The sequence below is a fragment of the Eumetopias jubatus genome, unplaced genomic scaffold, assembly GCF_037043125.1.
Source record: "Eumetopias jubatus isolate StellerSeaLion01/CBP00866 unplaced genomic scaffold, mEumJub1_p1.0 scaffold_6, whole genome shotgun sequence".
NCBI classification, from domain to species: Eukaryota; Metazoa; Chordata; class Mammalia; order Carnivora; family Otariidae; genus Eumetopias; species Eumetopias jubatus.
The window spans coordinates 22,794,470-22,819,612 of NW_028274812.1; the positions used below are offsets into that span (position 1 = coordinate 22,794,470).

Genomic DNA, 25,143 nt, shown 5'->3' on the forward strand with positions numbered 1-25,143 from the left:
TCTTCAAGGTTATGCTCAAACAAAACTTTACTCCAATTATCTTTGATTGGAATGCTTCATTATTTTTATATATCCTAGAGATAGAGTCCATGAAGTAGATGCATTAGGTCCATGGGTTACAAAAATCATATTTAGTGCTTCATGCCCACAGAAAGCAATTACTGTCAACTCTCAATTAACCTCTTTATCAGAGGAAGCATTAGTGGAGACAATACAAATCCTAGATAACCTACCCATGTCTTTCTTGCTGCCACAGTTGCAGCTGAGGAGAGAGAGAGAGAGAGAGAGAGAGAGAGAGAGAAAGAGAATGGGTGTGCCAGGCAAAGCTTGGGGCTCAGAGGTCTCTTCAGGAAAATTTGAGCAGAGGTGCTACTCTGCCCCCTTATTATGCCCCTTGCCTTTCTGCCCTGCACTGGGAAGAAAAATAACATTACTTTCCCAGCAAATTTCAGGCTGAGAAACAAAAGGTGAGGTGCAGAGGAAGACAGGAGAAAGTGGGGTGAGGGGGAGGTAAGCTGCGAGGCCGGCAATCACTGGCAGTCAGAGCATGGAGGCCTCTGGGGACCACAGGCAGGTTCTAAGTGGGTGCTGTGCACCTTGCTTCTTAGGAAGCTCCAGCCATGCCCAAGGCTCTCGGGGCACAGGGCGAGTGCTCGGGTGTATTGCCCTTTCAGATTTTGACTTTGTCAACCAACATGGTAAAAGGACTTTAATTACAAATGTCATAATTAATCGTTTGCACACATGATAAGCATTCTTGCACCACAGATGCCTACAAGTATAAGGACATGCCCATCAATCAGGTCCCAGGCATTGATGTTACTCCTATCCTTCAGACGAAATGTCCCAGGCCGAAACCACAGGAATAGTAAAGATGACACCTCTTCACGGGATTCCAAGCACACTGAAATTCCAGACCCTGGTGAGCAACTGGGGGTACGGGGGAGACACAGGAGGGGCAGGGGAAAACCTCAGAAGTCACAGCAAAGACAAGGGCACACCGGAAAGGAAAGATAAGAAATTAACTTGGGGAAAGAAAGGCGAAAAATCATAAAATTATGTTTTAATAAAGAAACAATTTGTGTTAAAATGTTTATAAAGAGACATATTTGTGCCCTTTGTAAATATGACTTTGCTATAAAATGAATGGAGTCTGGCTGAAAAGAAGCCATTTATCAGTTTTTTGCCTCAGAATGAATTTCTGTGTATTAGCTTGAGAAACTGGGGAAATAGATGCAAAAAGTCAAATGACAGTAAGAAACAGTGGAAAACATAATATTTCTGGGGAATATTGTCCAGATTCTTCCTAATACCAAAGAGAAATAGAGACAGAGAGACACAGAGAGAGAGAGAGAGAGAGCAATGTAACAGAGGGACTTCAAAAAGTACGACCCAGCAATTGCACTACTGGGTGTTTACCCCAAAGATACAAATGTAGTGATCCGAAGGGGCACCTGCACCCCAGTGTTCATAGCAGCAATGTCCACAATAGCCAAACTGTGGAAAGAGCCCAGATGTCCATCGACAGATGGATGGATAAAGATGTGGTATAAATATACAACGCAATATTACTCAGCCATCAGAAAGGATGAAATCTTACCATTTCCATCGACGTGGATGGAACTGGAGAGTATTACGCTGAGTGAAATAAGTCAGTCAGAGAAGGACAATTATCATGTGGTTTCACTCACATGTGGAATATAAGAAACAGTGCAGAGGATCATAAGGGAAGTCATCAGAGAGGGAGACAAATGGAAAGTCATCAGAGAGGGAGACAAACCATGAGAGACTCTTGATTCTGGAAAACAAACTGAGGGCTGCTCAAGGGGAGGTGGGTAGGGGGGACGGGGTAACTGGGTAATGGGCATTAGGGAGGGCACACGATGAGATGAGCACTGGGTGTTATACACAACGGATGAATTATTGAACTCTACATCTGAAACTAATGATGTAATGTATGTTGGCTACCTGAATTTTAAATGAAAAAAAAAAGTTGGTTTTTAAAAGGCAAGTGGTTGTAAAAGGGAAAGTGACTCATAACAACAGGGAAGATTATGAAAAATGTAAATATTAACTATAAAATATCAGTGGGTAAGCCAAAAATAAGAGTTAAAGAAATAAGTGAAGCTGCTCATCTGATTGATTCATTATTTTTTAAATTCTTCTGAGAAGCTCATCAGGTAGGGGAGGTGCATACATATGCAATGAAATGTGATGTGACTTCTGGGTTAAAAAGGAGGGGTGAAATTAAAGGTATAATTACTTCTTGTCCCTTTTTCAAAACACAGAGAAAACAACAAAAATAGTGAAACAGAGGAAAGTACCAAATGTCATCAAACAAACAAGCAAACAAAAATTCCCCCATCCTTTTTACAAGCCATGAAGCATACAAGGACCAAATTCAGGAAGGACACTGAAAGCTGACAAATATCTCAAGTCTCAAGCAGGTGCAAAAAGTTTCTGGCCAAAGTAATGTCAAAAGTGTCTAAAGGGCGTATGCAATGTGTCTTTGATGAGAGTGGTAAGAGGCACAGTTTAAGCCCTAGAGACACAGTTTGATACGGCATAACAGAGGGAGAGGCAGAGTTAAGCGAAAATGTGTTAATATTGTATTCCTATTTACTTTTGTATTGTGTTACTGTATTCCTTCTAGCCAAGGAAGACTTCCAGAGGCAATGACATGCCTATAGAAATTCCAAGGGAATAAGCCAATAAAAAGAAACAAAAAACACACAGACTTGGATTTTCTAGATAATTCTTTCATGCACAGAGTATAAATCTTTATACTTTGTGCCAATGGAAATTTTTTCTTAGATGATTATTCTGATAGAAAGTATTTGAATTTTAGATGTCAAGTCCAAAGAAGGAAATACTAAATAATATGGAAAGCATCTAACTGTGTCAGGTTAAGCAACGGAATTTGAGAGATTTGCTAGCTGGTTTCGATCTGAGCACCCATTTAGGTTTTCAAAGGAAAAAGACGAGGGAATGAGCAGAGGAGCATGACCAGATTATCAGAATTTCCTTGTGTTGTTTTCAAGAGCTAAGGACTACTTCAATCAAGAAAATACAATTCGGTGCATAGAAAAAGCAATCCAGTGGTGGTCTGGGTGCTCACTAATTGATCTTAGAACAAGCATCGTCTGCCAGCTATAGACCTGGAAGGATTTAAAAAAGTCCTTCTGACTCTGCCTACCGTGGACCTCGGGCTTGATACACATGCTAGACCAGACCACCTGGGTTTCCATTTTTCCTGCGTGTTGGCTGGCAAAGGAAAGTTCTGATTTGAATTAGGCAACACGCTCTTCCTTGTCTTCACAATTTGAGATTTACAGGAGTTCTCTCCCTCTTTTCCTGGTGATCCACAGGTTAAAATCTATAGAATCTCATGGGGCCCTGGCCCTTTAAAGAAACATGGTTTATGGACGGACAATGGATGATTAACGGACTTGTGAAGGAAGTCAAGCAATGGAGGGAATCTAACAGAAAATAATGAAAATCAATGAAGCCAGAACAGACCCAAACATGAAGCCGCATTTACTTAAGTGGTATTAGCCAATGGCATAGTCGGGTGAGCGAAGACGTATAAGCTAATACTGACTTCCTCTCTCAAGTTCAAAAAATACTAGAATGGTCATAGACCCAAGGACCATACATTTCGAGTTTAGGCTGCTAAAGAAACTGCTGTGGGTTGAACTGTGTCTCCCTAAAATTCATAGGCTGAAGTCCTACCCCCTGCCCAGTACCTAGGAATGTGACTGTATTTGGAGGTAGGGCCTTTAGAGAAGCAGGTAAGGCTAAATGAGGTCATTGAGGGGCCCTAATCTGATATGACTGATGTCCTGATAGGAAGAGGAGAAGACGACGTGGACACACATATTAGGAGAGCATGTGAGGACACAGGGAGAGGCCACTTACAAGCCCAGGACAGAGGCCTCACAAGAAATCAACCTTGCGGATGCCTTGATCTCAAACTTCTGGTCTCCAGAACTGTGAGAAAATAAATGTCTGTTGTTTAGGCCCCCAAGTCTGTGGTGCTTTGTGACTGTAACCCTTCTTTTTCTCTTAGAAGTCTGAAATAAGACCCAAGTTTCTTTTGTGGTTAGATGCATTCTAAATCATACTCACAACCCCAACAGGAAAGGCCAGGACAGCTAACATCCAGTCCCGGAGTGAGATGAGCTTCTTGAGCTGCCTTTCTTGTTCTTGGTTCCCACTTCCTCTAGTCAGGAGACTGGAAAGATCAGTCAGCACGCAAATGCCAAAAAAGACAGCCTGGATGACCTGGAGGGAGACAACAGCTGGCGTTAGTCAGGAAGATCTAAAGAGGCCACAGCCGTAGGACAGCGAGTGAGCAACAACTTTGCAACATGACATAGGATAAGAGAAGATCAGAAGCATATTTAAAAAGTTGGCCCTACAAATAAAAAGAGAGTAAGATATTTACAAATTGCTATCATAGGTGAGAAAATTCGTTCTAAAAACACTGCTTCCATTTTTGCTCACCTCAGGACCAAATACAAAGTAAGCATGCACATACGTGTCTAAATAGGCCCAACAGAAAGCAGTAACAAATACCCTAATGACATGGCCATTATTTTGAAAATATCATATCTGTAATCTAGTTATATTGACTAGTGGGGTTTAACAAACATCGAAGAAGTGCAAAGAAAAGAATCAAGGTAGCCTGAAATAATAAAGGAGACATTTTGTCTGATGTGAAGAACTCTTCCTATGATTTAATCTCCTAGATTCAGAAATTTTCTCGCCAAAGGTAGTAGAAAGCTTCTAGTCCTTGAGTCACAGAGAAATCTACTGAATGCAACAATCAAAACTGGTACAGAGCGATTTTCTGTTGTCAAACCTAAACGATATGACATCCTCCTCAGGTTTTCTGTTATTATGAAATAAAGTCTTCCCAAAATAATATAAAGAGATAACCCACACCATATTCCCAAAAAAGCTTTCAGTTGTACATTCCCAAATCAATTACAAATTAAATTACTTACATCAGCTACGTGTAACTTGGACTATCACGGGGGAGGACACTGAAACACTACAGTTGAGTAATCTGTGAAATTCCTAAAGTGGGGGCAAAGGTATTGATGATCCAGAGTTGTGAGGAGAGGCAGGAAGCATACTGTCATATAGCTTAGCAAATGATAATTCAAATTATGGAAAGGGCAGAAAGCATATTCCCTGTGCTCAAAGTGATATCCATTTAGCACCAAGAATAGATTCAGGGTAATTTTTCTGGTTTCTTCTACCAGAAATTATTTGCTGATGGTATATTTATAAAAGATACAATTTTACTCATTACCTCTTTAGAAAACAAAAAAAAAGTTTTGTGTCAATGTCCATGTTGGCAGTGGAAAGAACCTGTGATTGAACCTGTGATTGAGTGGATGAGTTCCTCACTGAGGCAGAGAACAAAGGGAAGAAGGACCCTCAAAATTTTGTGGTTCCATCCTTTAGCATAGCACTGGCACACTCAGATTGCCCATCATTCTGTTCAAATTCTTATCTAAGCCATTTTGAAAATTCTGAATAATGGAGATGCCATTGCTGGCCTTAGTCAAACAAACAAATCCTGAAGATTTTTTTTACATATAATACAATCACTGTGGTCTTCCAAGCTCACCAAATCCTGCCATGATTAGCCAGTCTTATCTAGAATGATGTTCTATTCCTTCTTATAACTTAGCCTGTCTTTTAGCTTCAGTGACTTGAGGTTTATTGTTATTCTTTCTACAACCAGAAAAACCAGAGTGGGAGAAGCGGAGTCTGCCATAACTGAGCATGGTCCAACTGAAGGGTTGGCAAGAATCATGTTGTGATGACCAGAATTAATTTCAATGACTCAGGGAATAATTTCACACTTAGGAAAACTTTCCATACCATATCTTATCACTTTAGATGTTTGATCTTTATGTCAACCCTAAGGGGTTTTTGAGAAATTGGAAGTAACCAGGCTGGGGAATAATAATCTCCATGCCAATGTGGCCAGTGAACATATTAAAAGGTCCTACATGATCAATTACCAGGGAAATGCAAATGTAGATGACAATGAGATAGCATTTCTCACCCATATAATTATCTATAATTTAACTCTGACAATACCACTGGTTATAAGGATGTAGAACAACTGGAAACCCTACGGTGGGAATGCAAATTGGGACAACCCTTTTGAAGAATACTTGGCAATATACAGTGACTTAAAGATGCATATACTCTATTATCTAGTGACTTCATTACAGAGGTTATTCCCTTGCTGAAACTCTCATACATGTGTTCTTGTCACATGCACACAAAAGTTAATTTCTGCATTCATTGCTTCAAAAAATCAGCCTATATGTCTCAATTATTGACTGGATAAATAAACAGTGCTATACAGTGGAACTCTAAGTACATATCAATTTTTCATTCTCACAGCAAAACATTACACAAAAAAAGGAACCCTCCAAAATGCTACATTTTGACAGCATTAAAATAAGTTTCAAAAAAATGTAAAGATTATTTTAAGGATGCATGTATATAAAGTAAAATATGAAGAAATGCATGGAATTAATAGCACGAAATTCAGGTACCTCTACAAAGAGATAAGACTTGTGGCGCCTGGGTGGCTCAGTCATTTAAGCGTTAGCCTTCCGAGCTAGTAGGGATCCCAGGGTCCTGGGATCAAGCCCTGCCCACTTGTCTGCTCTGCCTGTTTCTCTCTCTCCCTATGCCCACCCCTGCTTGTGTGCTCACCCTCTCTCTCTCTCATGAATAAATATTTTTTTAAAAAAGAAGGATAAGACTGGAGGAAGAACACAAAGGCCTCAACTGTTATCAATAATACTTTATTTCTTAAGTTGATAATTTAGGTGTATAGAAGTTTATTGTATTATTTTCTATGTACTTCATTATTATGAAATATTTCCAAATAACTTAAAAATAAAAGGTAAAAAGAGTGGTTTTCATATTTGGGGGACATAGTTGGCTAGTCTCTTTCAGTTGTTTTCCTTCTAACTCAGTTTCCTCAGATTTAGTGACCTCCAAATTAAGTGAATTTTAAAATTTCATGATCAAGTAACTACTATCAGAGTTGCCTTCCCACTATAAACAACTAGAAATTTGGACTAAATATGTAAGTCAGCTTTTTCATATATTGAACTTTTTCCTCTGCAATCAGCCAAGTAAATCTCTTTTTTTAATTAAATGGCTCACCTCATGAAGTCAGGCCCACCTTGAATAATTCTCCTTTTGCCACATAAAGTAATGTAATTACAGAGTGGCTGTATTCACAGGATCTACCAAAACCCCATGGGAGGAGATTATACAATGATGAATATCACCTAAAGTCATTTTATTATTCTACATACCACAAGCTGTGGATTAAACAATTTTCAGAGCTCACTCAGAATAGAGAGTTATTCAAGTTCTGACCAGAGAGGCCTTAATGACTACAACAAGCATTCAGTAGAGACCTAAGAAGTATATCACCTAAATAGTGATGCTAAAGTAGCCTTCAAATAAAGGCTACTTTACATCCACCCCAACAATACTTAACAACAAGCAAAAAAAAGAAAAACCTCAAGCCAATCTACAAGTAACTTAAATACTTGCAAAAACAAAATTCTACAATTTTTAAAGGAATATACCAAAATCCAAACATTCAACAATATCTAACATTATAATATTCAACATCTAATAAAAAATTACTAGGCTTTCCAAGAAGTAAAAAAATCTTTAACCAAGAGGAAACCAATTAAATAAAAACAAATTCAAAATGACAGAAATATAAATCACTAAATTAAAGTAAGTTCAAGAAATTAAATGAAAATAATGAGTGAAAATAAAAAAGACATTAAAAAGAACCAAACTGGGGGCACCTGGGTGGCTCAGTTGGTTATGCAGCTGCCTTCAGATCAGGTCATGATCTTGGGGTCCTGGGATTGAGCTTACATTGGGCTCTCTGCTCAGTGGGGAGTCTGCTTCACCCTCTCCCTCTGCCCCTCCCCCCTCACTTGAGCTCTCTCTCTCTCTCTCAAATAAATAAAATCTTTAAAAAATAAAATAATAATAATAAAAAAAGAACCAAACCAAACATTTAAAAATTAAAGGCACTGCCTGAAACTTAAAAGTCACTGGGTAGAAATAATATCAAATTAGACATTGCAGAAGAAAAATTTAAAAATTGAATATATAGCAATATAAATTATCCAAAATGAATCAGAGAAAGAAAAAGATTTTAAAAATCAACATAATCTCAAGCAACTGTGAGAAAATGTCAAGCAGACTAACCTATGTGTATTGGAGCCCTAAAGAAGCAAAGAGGGAGGCAGGTAGAAAAAGTTATTAGAAGAAATAATGGCTGAAGTTATTCCAAAACTTCATTGAAACTATAAACCTACAGATCCAAGAAATGAAACAAATGGAGTATACATAAAGAAAACCACATCAAGGCATAATACGATCAAACGCTGAAAATCTGTAACTCTTAAAGGCCACTGGAGCGGGGGGCACTTGGGTTGCTCAGTCAGTTGAGGGTCCGACTCTTGATTTTGGCTCAGGTCATGATCACAGGGTCCTGGGATCCAGCCCCACATCAGGCTTTGCACTCAGCAGGGAGTCAGCCTGAGGATTCTCTCCCTTCCCCCACTCATGCACGCATGTGCTCTCTCTCTAAAATAAATAAATAAATTATATCTTAAAAAAAGCCACTGGAGGAAAAAGATATATCATATTCAGAAAAATAAAGATAAGAAATGTCACAGACTTCTCAAGTAAAACAACACAAGCCAGAAATCAATGAAATGATACCTTAAAGCCCTATAAGGGGGAAAATTTCTCAAAGGTGAAAGACTTTTTCAGACTAACAGAAGCTGAAAGAATTTATTGTCAATAGACTTTCACACAAGAAATGTCAAAGGAATGGAAAAAGCAATTACCAGGTAACAACTTCAAATCTATACAGAGCAATGATAATTGCTAAAAATAGTAAATATGTGGATAAAATATAAAAGATTTAATTTTTAATTTATTTTATTTTTGAAAAGATAGTTGACTAGTTAATGCAAAAACATGAGAACATATTGTGAGGATTTAAACATATTTAGAAATAAAATTATGACAACAGCACAAAGGGAAAGAGAGAAGAAATGGAAGGCATAGGTTAAGTTTTTAATTTTACAGAAGGCGGCATAATATTATTTGGCAGCAGAGCGTGATAAGTTAAGGTGTGTACCATAAAGCCTAGAGGAACCACTAAGAGGCTAAAATGGAGATCCTCAGCTAATGCATCAGTTGTATGTGCTGCATAACAAATTACCACAAATTTAACAGTTTAAAACACCACCAATTTATTTGTTCGCAGTTGTAGGTCAGAAGTCCAAACAGGTTAGCCTGGCTTCTATGCCATCAAAATCAAGGTATTGGTCAAGCAGAGTTCTTATCTGGATGTTCAAGGAAAGGAGCGTCCAAGCTCACTCTAGCTGTTGGTAGAATCCAGTCCCTTTTGACCATACTTCCTTTTTATGTGTTGGCCAGTCATTCTTAGCTCTTTGGATCTGCTCTCCAACCCTTGTACCAGCTCCCACCCCCCCAATCCTCAAATCCAGCAACAGATACCAGATTCTTCTTGTGCTTCAGATCTCTCTGACTTTCCCTTCTGCCATCAGTTTGAAAAAGCTTTCTGCCTTTAAGGGCTCATGTGATAAGATCAAGCCCACAAGGATAATGTCCTCTTCTTAAGGTCAACTGTGCCATACATCATAATTCAATCAGAGAAGTTATATCTCATTAATTCACAGGTTCTCAGGGTTAGAGTAGGGCATCTTTGGGAACCAATTTAGAAATTCTGTCTATCACAACTAATAAGCCAATACTGTAAATAAAATGGAATACCAACAGTACTTTAGGGTAATCCAAAAGAAGTCAGGAGTTGGGAAAAAGGAACAAAGACTAGACAAGACAGAAAAAAAAGTAAGATCTCATTATTAACCCAATAATGCCTATAATTACATGAAATACAAATGGTTTAAACTCTCCCATTAATATCAAAGATTGACAGACTGCATTTAAAACACAAACAAAAAGCACTTTAAGGCAATAGATATGGATTTGTTAAAAGTAAATGGAGGTAAACACCAATCTTAAGAAAGCCGGAATAGCTACATTAATATCAAAAAGTAGGTTTCAAGATAAAGGACGTTACCAAAAATAAAGAGAAACATTTCATAATGATAAAAAGGTAATTCCTTAAGAAAGCATAATGATCTTAAAAAGCAAAAATTGATTTAATATGGGGCTAAATTACTCAGTAAATGTCTAATAATAATTTAATAATAAATAATTCATTGATTCTTGGGAAACAGGTGCTTTTATGAAGATTTAAAAGAAAAGGAGAGGAGAAACCTTAAAATGCAGGGGGAAAAAAGGAAGGTGAGAAACAGAATCGAAAAGAGAGAAACAAAAGTAATTCTGCAAACATAAATGTAGTTGTCTAAATAAGAGCTTGCCAAACTTGTAAGATCAATCGTATTATGAAGTCTTAAGCCCTTCTACAGTTGATCCATCTTCTTATCCAGTGGTGTCATCTGACACAGCAGTCCCCTCACCATTACCTGGTAGCTAGCCTGTCCCTGTCTGTAGACCTCTCCACTGGCTCTCCATGGCTTGTGACCCCAGTATGGCTCCCCAAACTCATCTGAACTGCTATGGAAGACTTCTGCAATGAGCATGTGGAGGTCAGGGAAAGGAAGTACCACAAAATGATTTTCTCCTCATTTCCAACCATCAGGAGACTGAGAGGAAATTGTTAGGTTTTGTTAGTTTTTGTTTGTATTTTTTTTTTAACTCACAATGGCTAATTTTCAAAAGATAATCCCTAAAAATTATAGAACAGTCCACCATTCCCTAGGGAGAAGCATGGACTGACTTTTACTTATATTACTCACTTCAGCAGTCAGCCAATACTGTTAAACTAACACTTTAGATTTCTGCTACTTTATTAGAATTTGATTTGAGCTGACAGCCAACAAATCACATTAGAGACATTTTAGTCTATTGCCTATATGTATCATGTTGTCCACTGCAACTTAAAATTCATTAACTTAAGATTGGGGAAGTCGGATGGAGATGCACAAGTGAATCTTAAGTAGGATTACCTTGAAGCATTATTTGGCTCCAGCCATTCTGCAGAGCTGGCATTTCCAAACCATCAACTCAGCATGACACACATATACACCATCTGGCTTTGAGTTCTTAGCAGGCTGGCTGCTCTTATTATTTTGTATCACGTGTAGAAATGAAGTGGTCAAATGTACCATATCTCTCCAAGAAATATAAATAGGAATTTATCAGAATGAAAAAAAAAATCCCAGGATATTTTGAACTCACTCTAGTATCTGTTCCTTTAGAATGTTCTCTACTGTTGAATAATTCCTTCTGCATCTTCTCTCCACCCCCTCAGCTCTCTCTGTCAGGAAATAATAGATTATTTACTGAGTCATTTTAGGTTTAGGATTCATTTCCACAAGTGTGGAAATGTACCCAAATTCCATTCATATTCTTATCTTTTCTTACCCATGATTGGTTTTCAGTAAATTAACTTAATATTATTTTCCTTTTTTCTCTGGAATGCACTAAACTATTTCAATTCTGTTTCTAGCATAGGGCAAATTCGTTAGACTTCTACCATTTATTCCCCAACATATATGATTTATCCAGAATAGGTTTTATTTCATTTCATTCGATCATCTTCAATGTCCTCAATTATATGTAATTATCCCAAACTTTAGTCTATATCAGGTTATGTCATTACTATAATTAGGTGCTAATTTACATTTCCATCTAACAGGCCAAGATCAGGCAAGAACAAAGAATCCATCAAAGTAGGAAAAGCAGTATTTTAAGTAAGAAATGCAAATCATTGCTTATATGAATTTTTAAAGACCACAGTATGGCTGTCTTGACCATTGGCAGTAAGACTTCCAATGACGTGGATGTATTGTGTACCATGTTTTGATTATATTGGATTTCATAAGATTAACATAAAGAATGCCATAATATTCAAAAATATTGCTTATTTTAAAGTTAATTTACACATGGTAGACAGAAGAAACAAGAAGACGGAACTCTAAGGGGTAACAATGGACACTGGAGTGATGTGGATCATGGGCTGAAAGAAAACTGGGAAGAACAGATGGAAAGAAAGCAATAAGATTTACAGGTGTCATAAGGGATGGCCTGGAGGAGGCCCCTATCTGAGGATCACGGCATTAATTAAAGGGAGACTTAGATGAAGATGAAAGCAGTTCATGGCAATATCTGTGTTCAATGAAGAGTGAATTTGACTGAAAGAGTGAATATGTGGAAAGGATATAAGGGCCAAAAAATAGCAGTACTATAAAACACAATCTTCAAGGAATCCCCTCTATTCCACAAACATCATATTTGTTAATAGCACATAATTCCTTCTTCTTGTTATACTAAGATCAAGAGTGAATGCCCAAAGTATTTCAGCGCCATGAGACAGTGACTCAGTATGAAGTCAAACGAGTGCATTCCACATTTGTTTCCAGTGCCTTCCTTGCCTGAGACATCTGAATACCGGTAGCAATTCTACAGCCCCAGAAGTCCATCAGCTACAGAGAGGTGGCAATCAGTTACATGTTTGGATGCTACTTTGTAGAGAAATCAATGCATTTAAAACTACCACAGGCTGTCTCTGCCTCCCTCATCTACTGAGACTGTACCCATCCCATGCACCGGGTGGTGAGTTTTCCTCTACTACCTGGCCCTGAACAAGCCAATATGGTTCTCTCGCTAGTGACTCTAACTCTGTTTTTCTAAATCTGCCATTTAAGGGATGTGCTGGAAGCCCAGGGTTTTTCAAGAAATCTTCACCACAAACATTTTTGAGGAGATGGACTCACTGCATCATCAGGTCCGTGGTTTTCAGAATGTGATTTAGAATCCTTGCCCATGTACACAGACATTTACCTCATACTGCTCTATCTCATTACTGAAAATCGATGAAGTAAGCCATAAGTCACCACTGGCAAGCAATCCATTCAGACAGAGAAAGAAAAATAAGCTTTTCAGTCAGAAATAACACACTTCGATAAGCAGCTTCAGAAAGGAAAGCTTGTCAACAAAATTCATTACAATATCACAGAATTGCTTTCAATATGTAAGGAGCAAGGAGAACAGTTGTCCAAAGAAGGCATTTGGATATGCTTCACAAAGTAATGGGTGCAATCATACCATGTTCCAGCAACAGCCTGTTAAAAGTACAGCGGGGACCTTTCCAGAGACTCCATTCAAATCTGCAAATAATGAGAGAAAATTCCCCTCGGGTGTTCTCACTTCACTTCACTGATACTATGAGCTACTCAAAACCTGTGTAGGCTTAAAGATTTTTTAAACTATTAATATTAGCATGAATCCCTTTTGAACACTGAATTAAACACACCATTGATTTATTTAACAAATATTTATTGATCACTGTGTACAAAGCACTTAGAGTGAACTAGTAATGCAGAAACGTGGGCTATGAAATGATTGTGTGTTGAGCTACAAATGGGAATGTGCTTAGAAGTGTCTAACCTCTAATCTGGTGGAATCTACATCTGTTAAATACATGATATCTAGATTTAAGCACAATAATAGTGATAAACAACTACTGAAAAAAATGTGTCTTAACACAAATCTGTTCTGGAGTGCATTACATTTCCTAACATTGTAAAATGTTATCCCACTACCTTTTTACTCATTTCAGCAGAAGATGATTTAAATGCCAAACGTAATCCTTAAAGAGCTAGATAAATCTGAAAACTACATTAAAAAGGACCTTGAACTGAATTAAGACCAAATCAGATCTTAATTGATTAGATGATATAGAATCAGATAATCATACATAACCTGTGCATAATCTGTACATAATAAAATGAGTTATATATATTAAGAACACATACAAATACATGTGAACTTGTGTTAATAAAACTGATATGAAGACATGACCCTTGTTCTTAGAAGTTTCTATTTTCAATATTTGATGATCTATTGATTTTGATCTAACATTGAGTCTACATAAAGGCTATGTCTATACAATTGTAGGTAACTACTAGGCAGGGAATTGAATGGTTAACATAGTTATGAGGGCGCTTCTCTGTTTCTGGATACTGATTTCTGCCTTCAGAAACAGATCTTCCAGACAAAAATTTCTGGATCGTTTTTGAGAGATCTCACTCCCTCTCAGCCAGTATTTGCTCCAATTGGCCAGTGTTCTACCATATTCATTAGTTTAATATATCATTTTGAACTTTACTCTTACAGAGCCTGACAAATAGAAGAGGAATCATTCTTTTCATGTCTATTGTCCACTAGTTCATGTAGGACTCCACAATATTTACCTCTAGATTGGGAATATTAATGAAATCCCAGAGCCCTTATAGTTTAAGAAAGTATGAAGCTAGTGCTCAAAAAAAGTCTTCCCATCATCCAACTTAAGTGACAATGAAAATCTCAGACAAAATTAAAGTCCCTAAAGACATTTTATAATTTCATTAATGACACAGAAAAGTCTGATAATACCAAGTATGGAAGATGATATAGAACACTAGAGCACGAGATGCCTTTCTTGGGAGGGCCAGAAGGATGTGGTCACTAAGGGTCCGCATACCCCTGCCTGTGGCGGGGGGAGAAGCAATATTAGACATCTTCCTCTCCAGGCAGCTGATCAATGCGGCAGCAGCTGGAACCAGTAAGCAAAAACCCCTTCCTTGTGCAACGTCCTTCAGCACCCTCTACTTAACGTCACAGTGAAGGAGACATGCTTAAAAAGTCCAGTCCATTATGGAAGAGCCGATATTACAGAGTGAATCTGGAGCTGAGAAACAATATAGTCATTTAATTCACCATGACTTCATTGGTATTTAATAGCACTGAGGACATGGTTTCATTTATTCTAATGAAACACCAAAGAATCAGGGACGAACATTTGATTTTAATTATTCAGTCTGGCAACATGAATCCTACCTCCTGACTTTGGGCCATTTAATTATTTTATGTCATCTTTCATAGAGAGTAAATTAGGAAAACCAATGGAGATATTATTTTAACATTTTAAATATGGTAGAACATTCAAGGTGGTCTATTTTTGCTACTAATTTGTGATACTTGTGTTAGACAGAGAAGGCTGAAGTGAATGGCCAAAATGAAATTTTGTTTATGTGTTGAAATTTAACCAGTCATTATCATGACCTTCCTGTTCATTTCAGAATTGTAATGATAAAGAAAATAGAATACAACCCAAATGTGCACAAACAGCCATGGATAAATATACAGAGGTATTAAAAGAATAATACATGGCAGTAAAAATAATTTACCTTGAGTTACCTGTATCAACATAGGTGAATCATTCAAGCATAATGTTGAACAATAAAAGTAAGCTGGAGAAGATGGAAGAGCTATGATATTATTTAAATAAAGTCCTAAAAGAACTGAATAAAAATCCACAGTATTAGCCCAGGAATACACATGTGGTAAAACTACAAGGAGAAGACAATGATAATAAAATGCCACCCACAGCAGACTTAGACCTCCCTCGTCCCTTCCCAGTACACAGCTCAGGTCACCTTCTACCTTGTTTTCCTTACCACCTGATTCAAGTATAATGAAATCATCAATAGTGTTGCTGTTTAATAAATACCTGACTCTCTTGTAGGCCAGTGAGGTGACGCTTTGGCTTTAACTCAGTACTGCAACCCTTGAGATTGCCGCAACATACCACAACAAGTACTATTATTACCCATCTGCCAATTACAGAATTAATAACAGTGGTAGCAGCTGAATGGGTGGCAGGGAGCCTAACCTGGGACTGGGGGAAAGATGGCATGCAAGGAGGGCCCCTTAAGAAAGGTGCTGGCAGAACTGCATGTCCACTGACCTGCACTGCTGTGCTATTTGTTTGCAATTGTGCTTGGCACCCTAGTTATAGTTCATCCAAATTGGACCTAATGGGTTTGAGGGTTTGGAAGGCAAGCCCAGCAAGACACTAGGGCAGTGAGAGTATCAGGAGATGAGTAAGAAAAGGCAGATCACAGGGTTTAGACTGGTTAGAGAAAAACAAGTCGAGAGAGAGAGAGAGACAATGGGAGTCCTTTGCCCAGTGGGGGTGGTCACCTGTCTGGTGGGAGCGAACGGACTGAAAGATGGGACACTGTGATCAGAGAAGGAGTTAGAGGTCGAGCCGTTCTCGATGACAACGAGATCCAAGGGTGGCTATGGCACCAAGCTCCAGACTGGATGAGATAAAGATCAGCAGAGTTGAGGACAAAATGTATTGTGAGGAGTGAATTTCATGTACTAATTATGTTATTGTAAATTTGGGGACAAAAAAAAGTTAAAAGAGATTGGAGTCAAAAAACAAACATTGATCCTAAAAAAAAATATCAGAGACATTTTGGGAATCCATCAATGAAGTATATCAATATAAAACATGTTTATAAAACAATGAATAGTAACTGAGTGTCCTACATCAATAGAAATATAAACAATGGCATCTTTCCTTTTAATTACATTAAAGTAATGCATCTTCTTTTGACCTTGCCACATTCTGTTCTCATAAGTAGAGCGTGTGTTTAAATGCTAATAAATAGAGGGAAATATCAATAGCCAAAACTCTACATGGAGAGAACAATACAAAAAAATGATGAGTGTATATCATTTTGATACATTAGTTTGATTTATACCTCACAAAGGGATAAAGCTAGTCCCATCACTTTTGTTATGGATGGAATAAAGCAAGAAAATCCAAAATCCTCTGGAAAAGTTCTAGCAAATATTAATAAAAATATACATTTCTCCTAAAAACAGTATTCATCCAGAAACTTCTGAGAGAACTTGATTCAATACCACACATCAAAAAGTCAAATAAAATTAAAAAGTATAAATTCGGGAAGAGATAAAAATAGAACTCTAAGAACTCAGAACACAGAAAGTACATATCTTATGTTGCTTCATAAGGTACAATAATTTTGAAAACAAGCAATAATTTCCTCACTAGGATAACAAAAATCATCAGCTTTTTGTTAGAAACTGGAAAGTATAAATTTGTACTAAATTTTAAAGATAGCTAGGAAAATCAACTTTATGGAAAACTATCTTGTTCTGGGTATACTAAATTTAGTAAAAAGCTGTTTATAAATTTCTAAGTGCTTCTGAATAAGATTTTTTTTAGTTTTTTTTTGTTTAAATAAGAATCACTAAGAATAATATTATTTGAAATAATTACCACAAGGTTTTGCCAGTAGAAAATCAAATGCTTACTTGTTTATGAGAGTTAACACTTGCACAGTGAAGACTTGGTACAACCAAAGTCTTGGTTGCTAACCACAGTGCTAAGCCACTGTGTGGTTCTCACAGTTTCTCCAAATAGCTAACAGGGACTATTTATGGCAATCTTGCCTGTAGGTAATGAAGGAAGGAAGAGAGAGAGGGTGGAAGGGGAAGGAGAGAAGGGAAAAAAGAGTAAGGAACCTCTTTGGGAGAAAAGCTTTAGGTAATGTTGTCTTAGTCTGTTTGGGCTGGTATAGGAAATACCATACACTAGAAGTGGCTTATAAAATACAAAAATTTATTTCTCACAGTTCTGGAGGCTGGGGAGTCCAAGATCAAGTACTGGTGACAACCCCATTCCCAGACCGCCATCTTTGCCCCGAATTACCTCTCCTCTCCCTGGAACCTTTTATGAGAGTATTCATCTTATTCATGAGGGCTCCACCCCCTTGACGTAATCACCTCCCAAAGGCCTCACCTGCGGATGCCATCACCCTGGGAGTTAGAATTCAACAGAGAATTGTTGGGGAGGGGGTTGGAGGGTGTAGCAGAAGGACAGGACACAAACATTCAGTCTGCAGCAAATACAAAGTTATAAAATGATCAGATACTCTGAAAAATACATACACCTCATTCTTAATATAACCTGAGATGTTCAATTTAGTCAATAACTCTCTTGATCAGAATGTGGCAGCTAAAGGTTAATGTTTCAAACTGGTGAATGCTAGAGAATATGGTGGACAAATAAGAGCTAATCTATCCATCTTTTCTATCATAATAGGGGACACGAGAGTTGAATTGAAAATATTATCTAAAGGTGTTCAACAAATTATGTCAAATTCACAGACTGTCCATGAGGAAGCTTACATGTCGTATATATAACATCAGCCTCAGTTACTTTTTAAAAAAATCCATTGTTGATGCTGAGCCCAGGACAGAATAGTCAACATTACAAAGCCCAACTTTTCTTTTGTGACTTCAAGATATCCTGAATGAAATCTCCCCAAATGCAGAATCAGAAAAATCTTTCTTTTAGTGGCATTATTTTCCTTTGTTATGCTGTGTTATGCTCAGCACACCAATCTGTTCACTGATTAGGGTTCACAGATAGGGATGAATGCCTCTATCCAAGCCTCTAGAGCCAACCAGAAGCCCCAAATTCCAAACAATGGATAAAGGCAGGAATACACCACTTAGATAACTAAGCCCAAAGTATTCATAAGCCATTGCAGACACAAAACTGTTCTCTTTATCTTAAGTGAAAGCTGCACAGTTTTGTAAACCCACACTGCCTCTCAGACTACAAGGAAGCACCAGAGCCTCAACTCCATTCCCTTCCACAGTGTACATCTACTGCAATCAGAACAAATTGCCTGTGCATTTGGGACTAGTGTTTGTTACCCACTACTTGGAAATAAATTTTACTCCACTCACCCAAATATTGCCCCACTGATGCATATCTCTTGAGAGGGCCACATCCTATGAAAATTCTTACATACTTTCATTAGCCTTAAATAACCTCTAGTTTAAGGATGTATGTTGCAAGATTTATGACGTGTTTGATATTTAAATTAAGCACATATGGGCAAAAGCTAGGATCCTCTGGTAGCCACAGTGCTCCCAGACATGATCTTAGAAATTTGTTGGTAAGTGATAAGGACAAAGTCCTATGAAAATTCTTTCTTTGGGACACTCTCCAGAAGCTCTGTATAGGAGTGGCTTTGGTAATGATTTTTATTTGGGTCTCTCAAGTTCCTCGTTGTTGAAAAACTCATCCTGGGATCTTACAATTCAGTTACTTTTTAACACTATCAATCATAAGGCAACATAAATGGTACGTTTTGGGGTTATGCTACTAAATTTCCTTTTTTTATTCATTTTTAATTTTTATCATGGTACTAATACCATGAGATCTGCCCTCTTAACAGATTTTTTTTAAGTGTACCCTGAAGTATTGTTAACTATGGGCTCAATGTTGTACAACAGGTCCCGAGAATTTATTCATCTTGCATAACTGAAACTTTACACCCATTTATTAGCAACTCCTCATTTCCCTCTCCCCTGCCCCTGGCAACCACTGTTCTACTCTGCTTCTATGAGTGTATTTTCCTCATAGAAATGAGTCAAGTAGTATTTGTCCTTCTGTGACTGGCTCATTTCATATAGCATAATATCCTCATGATGCTAATTTCTGTCAATTGAATGAATATAGTTGACATATGGAAAAGCTTTTTACACATACAAGGTGACAAAAGCTGACACAAACTATTTTCTGGAAGGTGTCTTTAATGACAAAAACCTGGCCCATGTCTTAAATCCAACGGTATGTCTTACCTTAATGTTGAGAGCATATTGTAAATAACGTACACATCCATTTTAACAATATTTTAATCTTTGTGGACGTAAATTCCTTTTGTGCTTTTCTGAATCAGTATTTTTACGTAGCAAGTTTAGAGGCTGAGGTCACTATTTCTGCTTGAATATTATCATGGAACATTCTGCACAGGGCCACATGTAAGTAGCTCCAGGGGCACCCAAACATCCTCGTGCTTGAATCCATTCCTGATAGAAAATCTTTAAATCTTACATGTCATGAGGACATCAGGGCATCACTTAGTAAAAAGATAGGTTTTTGGCAGTGACCATAGCGAGCAGGGTAAAGGCTATACATGAAAAATACCCCAATCAAATCTTGCACAAGATATCATGATATACTACATTTTCTCAAAAGTGTACAATAGTTGCCTCATGATCACCTATATGGTAGTTTATGACCCATAATGTGCTTTCACATAGGTTGTTCTGCAAGTTTTCCTTTTTATCTTTCCCAGTGGACACTCCTCCATCTCTTTGCTTTTTCCTCAACTTCTCCACCTCCAAAGGCTGGTATACCCCAGGGCTCAATCACTGGACCTCTTCTCTTTTCCAGCTGCAGAGATCTGACCCAGTGTCTTACTTTGAATACCATCTCTCTGATAATGACTCCCACACTGACATCTCTAGCTGTGGCCTCTCCCTTGAATGCCATCTGCCTATTAGACATCTGCATTTGAAAAGTCGAATAGGCAACTCAAACTCAACAAGTCCCAAAATGAGCTCTTTGTGTTCCCCCACAAGTCTGCTTCTCCTACATCAATTGATGACAACTCAGACTTTATAGTAACATGAGTCCCAAGCCCATGTTCATTAGCAAATCCTATTTGCTTTATTCCGTTGACACGGTGCACCACTTCTACTACTATCTCACGCTCTATATTGCCACCAACTCTCATTTGGTTTGTTGGAAAAGCCTCCCCATCTGACCACCCTGCTTTTCTGGTCTTCTCCCCTCTGCTCTATACAACAGCCAGAATGAGGCTGTTACAAGTTAGATCATGTCACTCTATTCAAACCCCTTCCAAAGCTTCCTATTTCAGGTCCAGCAAAAGCCAAAGTCCTTAACAACACATCTCCTGCCATTTCCCCCCTCATTCTCTCTGCTCCAACTCCTCTGCACCCCAACTTGGGGCCATTATATCTGATGCTCCCTTGAATCACCCCTCACTTGCCTCATTCAAACATTAGCTTGTAGTGAGGCTTCCCCTGCAATTCTGTAAAACTGCAGCCCCTCCTCCCTGAGGACAACACTGCCTTTATTCCTCTCTTCGGGGAGGGAGGGGTAGTTTTCACACCCTTTCCCCTCCCTCACTGGAACCTGGACTCCATGAGGTCAGGTGCTTGCTGGATATGTTACTCATTGCTGAATCCCTGGCACTCAATAAATGCTTGCCAGATGAATGAATGAAAAATTGAATTTTACTTCTTTCCATTTTCTTGCTCAAAGTCATTCAACAAGGACATTTTGAAGCCTAAATGTGAACCCAGACCTTCTGACTGAAAGCCCATACTCTGTACCAAGAATGTCAGTTAGCCTACATCCAGCATGCCTACCATCTCTGAGGCGGGGCCTGGTTTTATCATTGCTTACTTTCAACTCCAAATACCTACCAGAGCACAGCGCAAATGAAGAGTACCAAAAAATGTTCACTAAATATAAAGAGAAGAAGAACATCCAGAAAAAAATGCTAACGACTTCCTGTCTAGATTATGAACCTATCTAGGACAAAGTTATATTTTATTCATTACTATATCACCAATGATACAGCTCAGTGCTTGGAACAAGACAGGAACCAAATGTATGCTCCGTCAAGGAACAGAACTACATCAAGTTAACCCGAACCAGGATAATCAAAAATGTTAACAGTACAAGCTGAAAGGTAATAGAGTTCTGTCCTCAGCTCATGCATGGAGCAGCCAAGACACCTAATGGGAACTCTACTACTGTATATAATCTACAGATGCCAGTAACTGAGGAAGGTAAAGGTTTGCTCTTCAACAAAAATTACACTCTCGATCAATAACACTGTGGTCAACCCCAGGTGCTTGCCACGTGCCAGGACCTTTGTTTGGTGCTTTTCATGCACAGTCCTATTTAACTGCCACACAAAAGTCCTTTAAGACACACATTATATCACAATTTTACAAATTGTGAGTGTGTAACTCTGAGAGGTAGAGTGACTTCAAGCTTATGTCTATTCCTATATCAGCCAGTGCAGGAATCAGGCCTTTCGACTTCAATGCAATGCTTTTATTTCAACACACAAACGCTTCTTTTAAACATGAAAAATTAAACATCATAATATAATTGTCTTGCCTCCTACGGTACAATGAATGCAAATATTCTGGCTCTGAAACTTACAGCCTTCTCTGACATTTCTCCACATTCTTCTGCATTTACTTAATTCTTATTTAAACACTGTAATACAGGTGGGCATTTCCAAATCGGTAGAATCTTTCAGGGATGTAATTTGGACATAAGAATCAAAAGTCTTTAAAATACTTTTAGAAATGCATCTTACTTGGTCACAAAGACTTATGGATAAAAAACATTTGTTTCAGTGGAGTTTATACTATTAACAATCTGAAAAAAAAAGGAAACAACAATCTGGAAATTGCTAAACTGATCAAAATGACATTACTTAAATCTTGAGGGAATAGTGGACTGTTATATATCTGAGAAACACCATGTCTTTGAACAACAGTTGACAACTTGAGAAAATGTTTAAGATAGATAATCAAGTATAAAAAATGGTAATGAAAAGTAACCATCACCACAACAGCAACAACTACTATTACTTGAATGCTGGGTGAGTGCCAGGCACCGTGCTGGGCACGATATTAACCCATCTAATTTCATCTTTACGACAACCTTATGAGTCAGGGGCTCCAATAATTCTGGTTTTACATAGGAAGAAATACAGGCACAGAAAAGCATTTTATATACAGTATGATCTCAAATTTATGTAAAACATTTGTACAAAGAAATAATGATCTAAAAATAAATCTTTTAGCCAGGATACTTTAAACAATTGATGATCGTGTATAGTGGTTGAGCACCTGTAAGCTGACATTCATTGAAAATTTGATTGTAGTCTCTAACAAACTTTTATAAGTGGAAAAATACACACAGACTAAACATTTTACTCAAATGATAACTCACTATGTCTAATTGTTAATAAAATAAAAATAGTGCTGGCCTCATATTTGCTCATATTCTCTTTGCCACCACTCCCACCTTTGTGCATTTTCTTTCCCACATATTGAAAGTGGAATCAGAGAAGATTTTCCATTCATATTTCTGAGAACTTGTTGCAAATGTGTAACTAAAACAGCAAGCGAAAGCATCGACTAATTATGTCAAAGGTTCTTACAGCGTTTCCCCTTAGGAATTATCTAGTGTTGTTTTAAACTAGCTATGCTGTTTTTTGGGAGGAAAAAAACCCAGGGACTAAATTTATTATCCCTGTAAGATTTTTGAAAACAGATACATGTTTTGATAGCTCAGCTTGAAAATATACTTTTCCAACTAACTTTCCTGCTCTTTGGGGCCATGAAATAGGTTGAAGCCGTTACCTAAGTGTTTGGGTTGGTTGTTAGGCTTGGGATTTTGTTTGCAATCAAATTAGGTTAAGAAAATGTTTACAATACTACTCTGTCCTAAGAGAATTTACAGAATCAAAATGTCCTTCTAGCACTTCTCAGAGGATGAGGAGCACACCTACTCAATCAGGTTTGGGGAAGAATTTCTTTTTTGGGGGGGGAATTTCTAAAAACTTATTTTAAATTGTGGCTACCTGTATAGCCTGGGCTAGTTTCTGGAAGGGAACTGTAGATAAAGTTAACTGAGGTGGAAACACACAGGGCAGAACTTGGTTCCCCGACGTGTGCCTTTTCATTCTCTGATATTCACTTATTTACTTATTTATGTGCTCACTGTTCCTAACCACTAGCATTTTTTCCCAAGCAGAAGGCTAGCTCACAGGGGTGTGTTTTACAAATGCTTTTACCTCAGCCTAAATCCAGCCCGCCCCTCTCCCATTACTCATCCTTGGAGACCCATCTCCTCTCTTGCCTTGACAGCTGGAGTGACCCTATATGCCTTGGTGCTAAGATTGAATGTTGTATATTCCTCTATCCTTGCATGTATGTCACTGTATTTAGGTGTTGTTTCTGTCTGTATACTCTAGAAGACTGTGAACTTCACAGGGAGGAGTATAATGCTCTGTCTTTATATATATTATTATATATTTATTATATATATTATTATATATGTGTATTTTTTTTTGAGAGAGAGGCAGAGAGGGAGTAGGGGGAGGGGCAGGGGGAGAGAGAGAATCTTAAGCAGGCCCCACGCCCAGCACGGAGCCCCATATGGGACTCAACCTCACAACCCTGAGATCATGACCTGAGCCGAAATCAAGAGTTTGATGCTTAACTGACTGCGCCACCCAGGTGCCCCTCGCTTTAGATTCTTAAGTCCAGTCTACTTGTTTGAGTCACTTGTCCTTAGGCAAGTTCTTTTATACTCTGAACTTCAGTTTCCTCTTCTGTAAAATGGTTGTAAGAGCATGACTCCACAGATTTACCTTGAAGATTAAGTGAGATTCTGCATGTGGAAGCACCTGGAATGTAGGCTCTCAGTTAATGTTAACTGGAATCTGAATCATTCCACGCATCTGTGCAACACACATCACAACAGTAAATCAGCACTGAGCAAAACGACTAATAGCTAAATCCTCAATACGTGATTACAAAATAAATAAATAAACATAAACATAAACCAAAGTGTGTAGACCAGTGGCCCTTTGAGTTACAAGAACTTTAAGGACATGATGAAAATTATAGCCTTTCTCCTTATATGCACAGACTCAATTTTGCGTGGAATTTTAGGGACTCTCCAAACTCCCTGAAGCCCAGTCATGGTCCTTCAAGTCTATAGGTATCAATAGGTGTCCCCTACTACAATCCTGTATAAAGACTAGATTGTCTCGGCCACATGAATTCGGCTTCCCTCTTTGACCGCTACAAGTGTTGATTCATCCTAAACCACACGAGGTTCTGGCCATTACCCCTCAGGCCTGGTAACCTGCCTATGAAACAGCTATCAACCATGAAGTGTCCTCTCCTGAGATGTGAGTGGACAGAAACCAAAATGTAAAGATCCCACTTTGCCGGATTGTTTTTTGGGATTTAAAATTATATGTGGGAAAAAAAAGGAGTTTGGGCCTTTCAAGCATTTAGGTTCTTTCTTCTTATTCACCATAAAGGCAAACATTTACAAAGTCAGAATGGACTTTTTTCTCAATTAGGGTTAGAAATTTTTGTCAGAGAGCTCCTGGGCACACAAAATAAGATGATGAATTCTTTCCAGTCTCAACTAAGCTGAATGTGTGTCTCTCTCCAACCAAACCACCTACTGTTTATTCACATGTTCAGGTA

The 25,143-nt window shown here is 38.1% G+C and overlaps 1 protein-coding gene across 1 annotated transcript in view; it reads right to left on the reverse strand.

Moving 5' to 3' along the window:
* The window catches only part of AIG1 (androgen induced 1), a 246,783-nt gene that overhangs the window by 193,340 nt on the left and 28,300 nt on the right, over nucleotides 1–25,143 (reverse strand). The window contains exon 2 of the mRNA XM_028121438.2: nucleotides 4,129–4,284. Within this exon, the coding sequence (XP_027977239.1) occupies nucleotides 4,129–4,284 (156 nt within the window). The remainder of the gene's footprint in view (nucleotides 1–4,128; nucleotides 4,285–25,143) is intronic.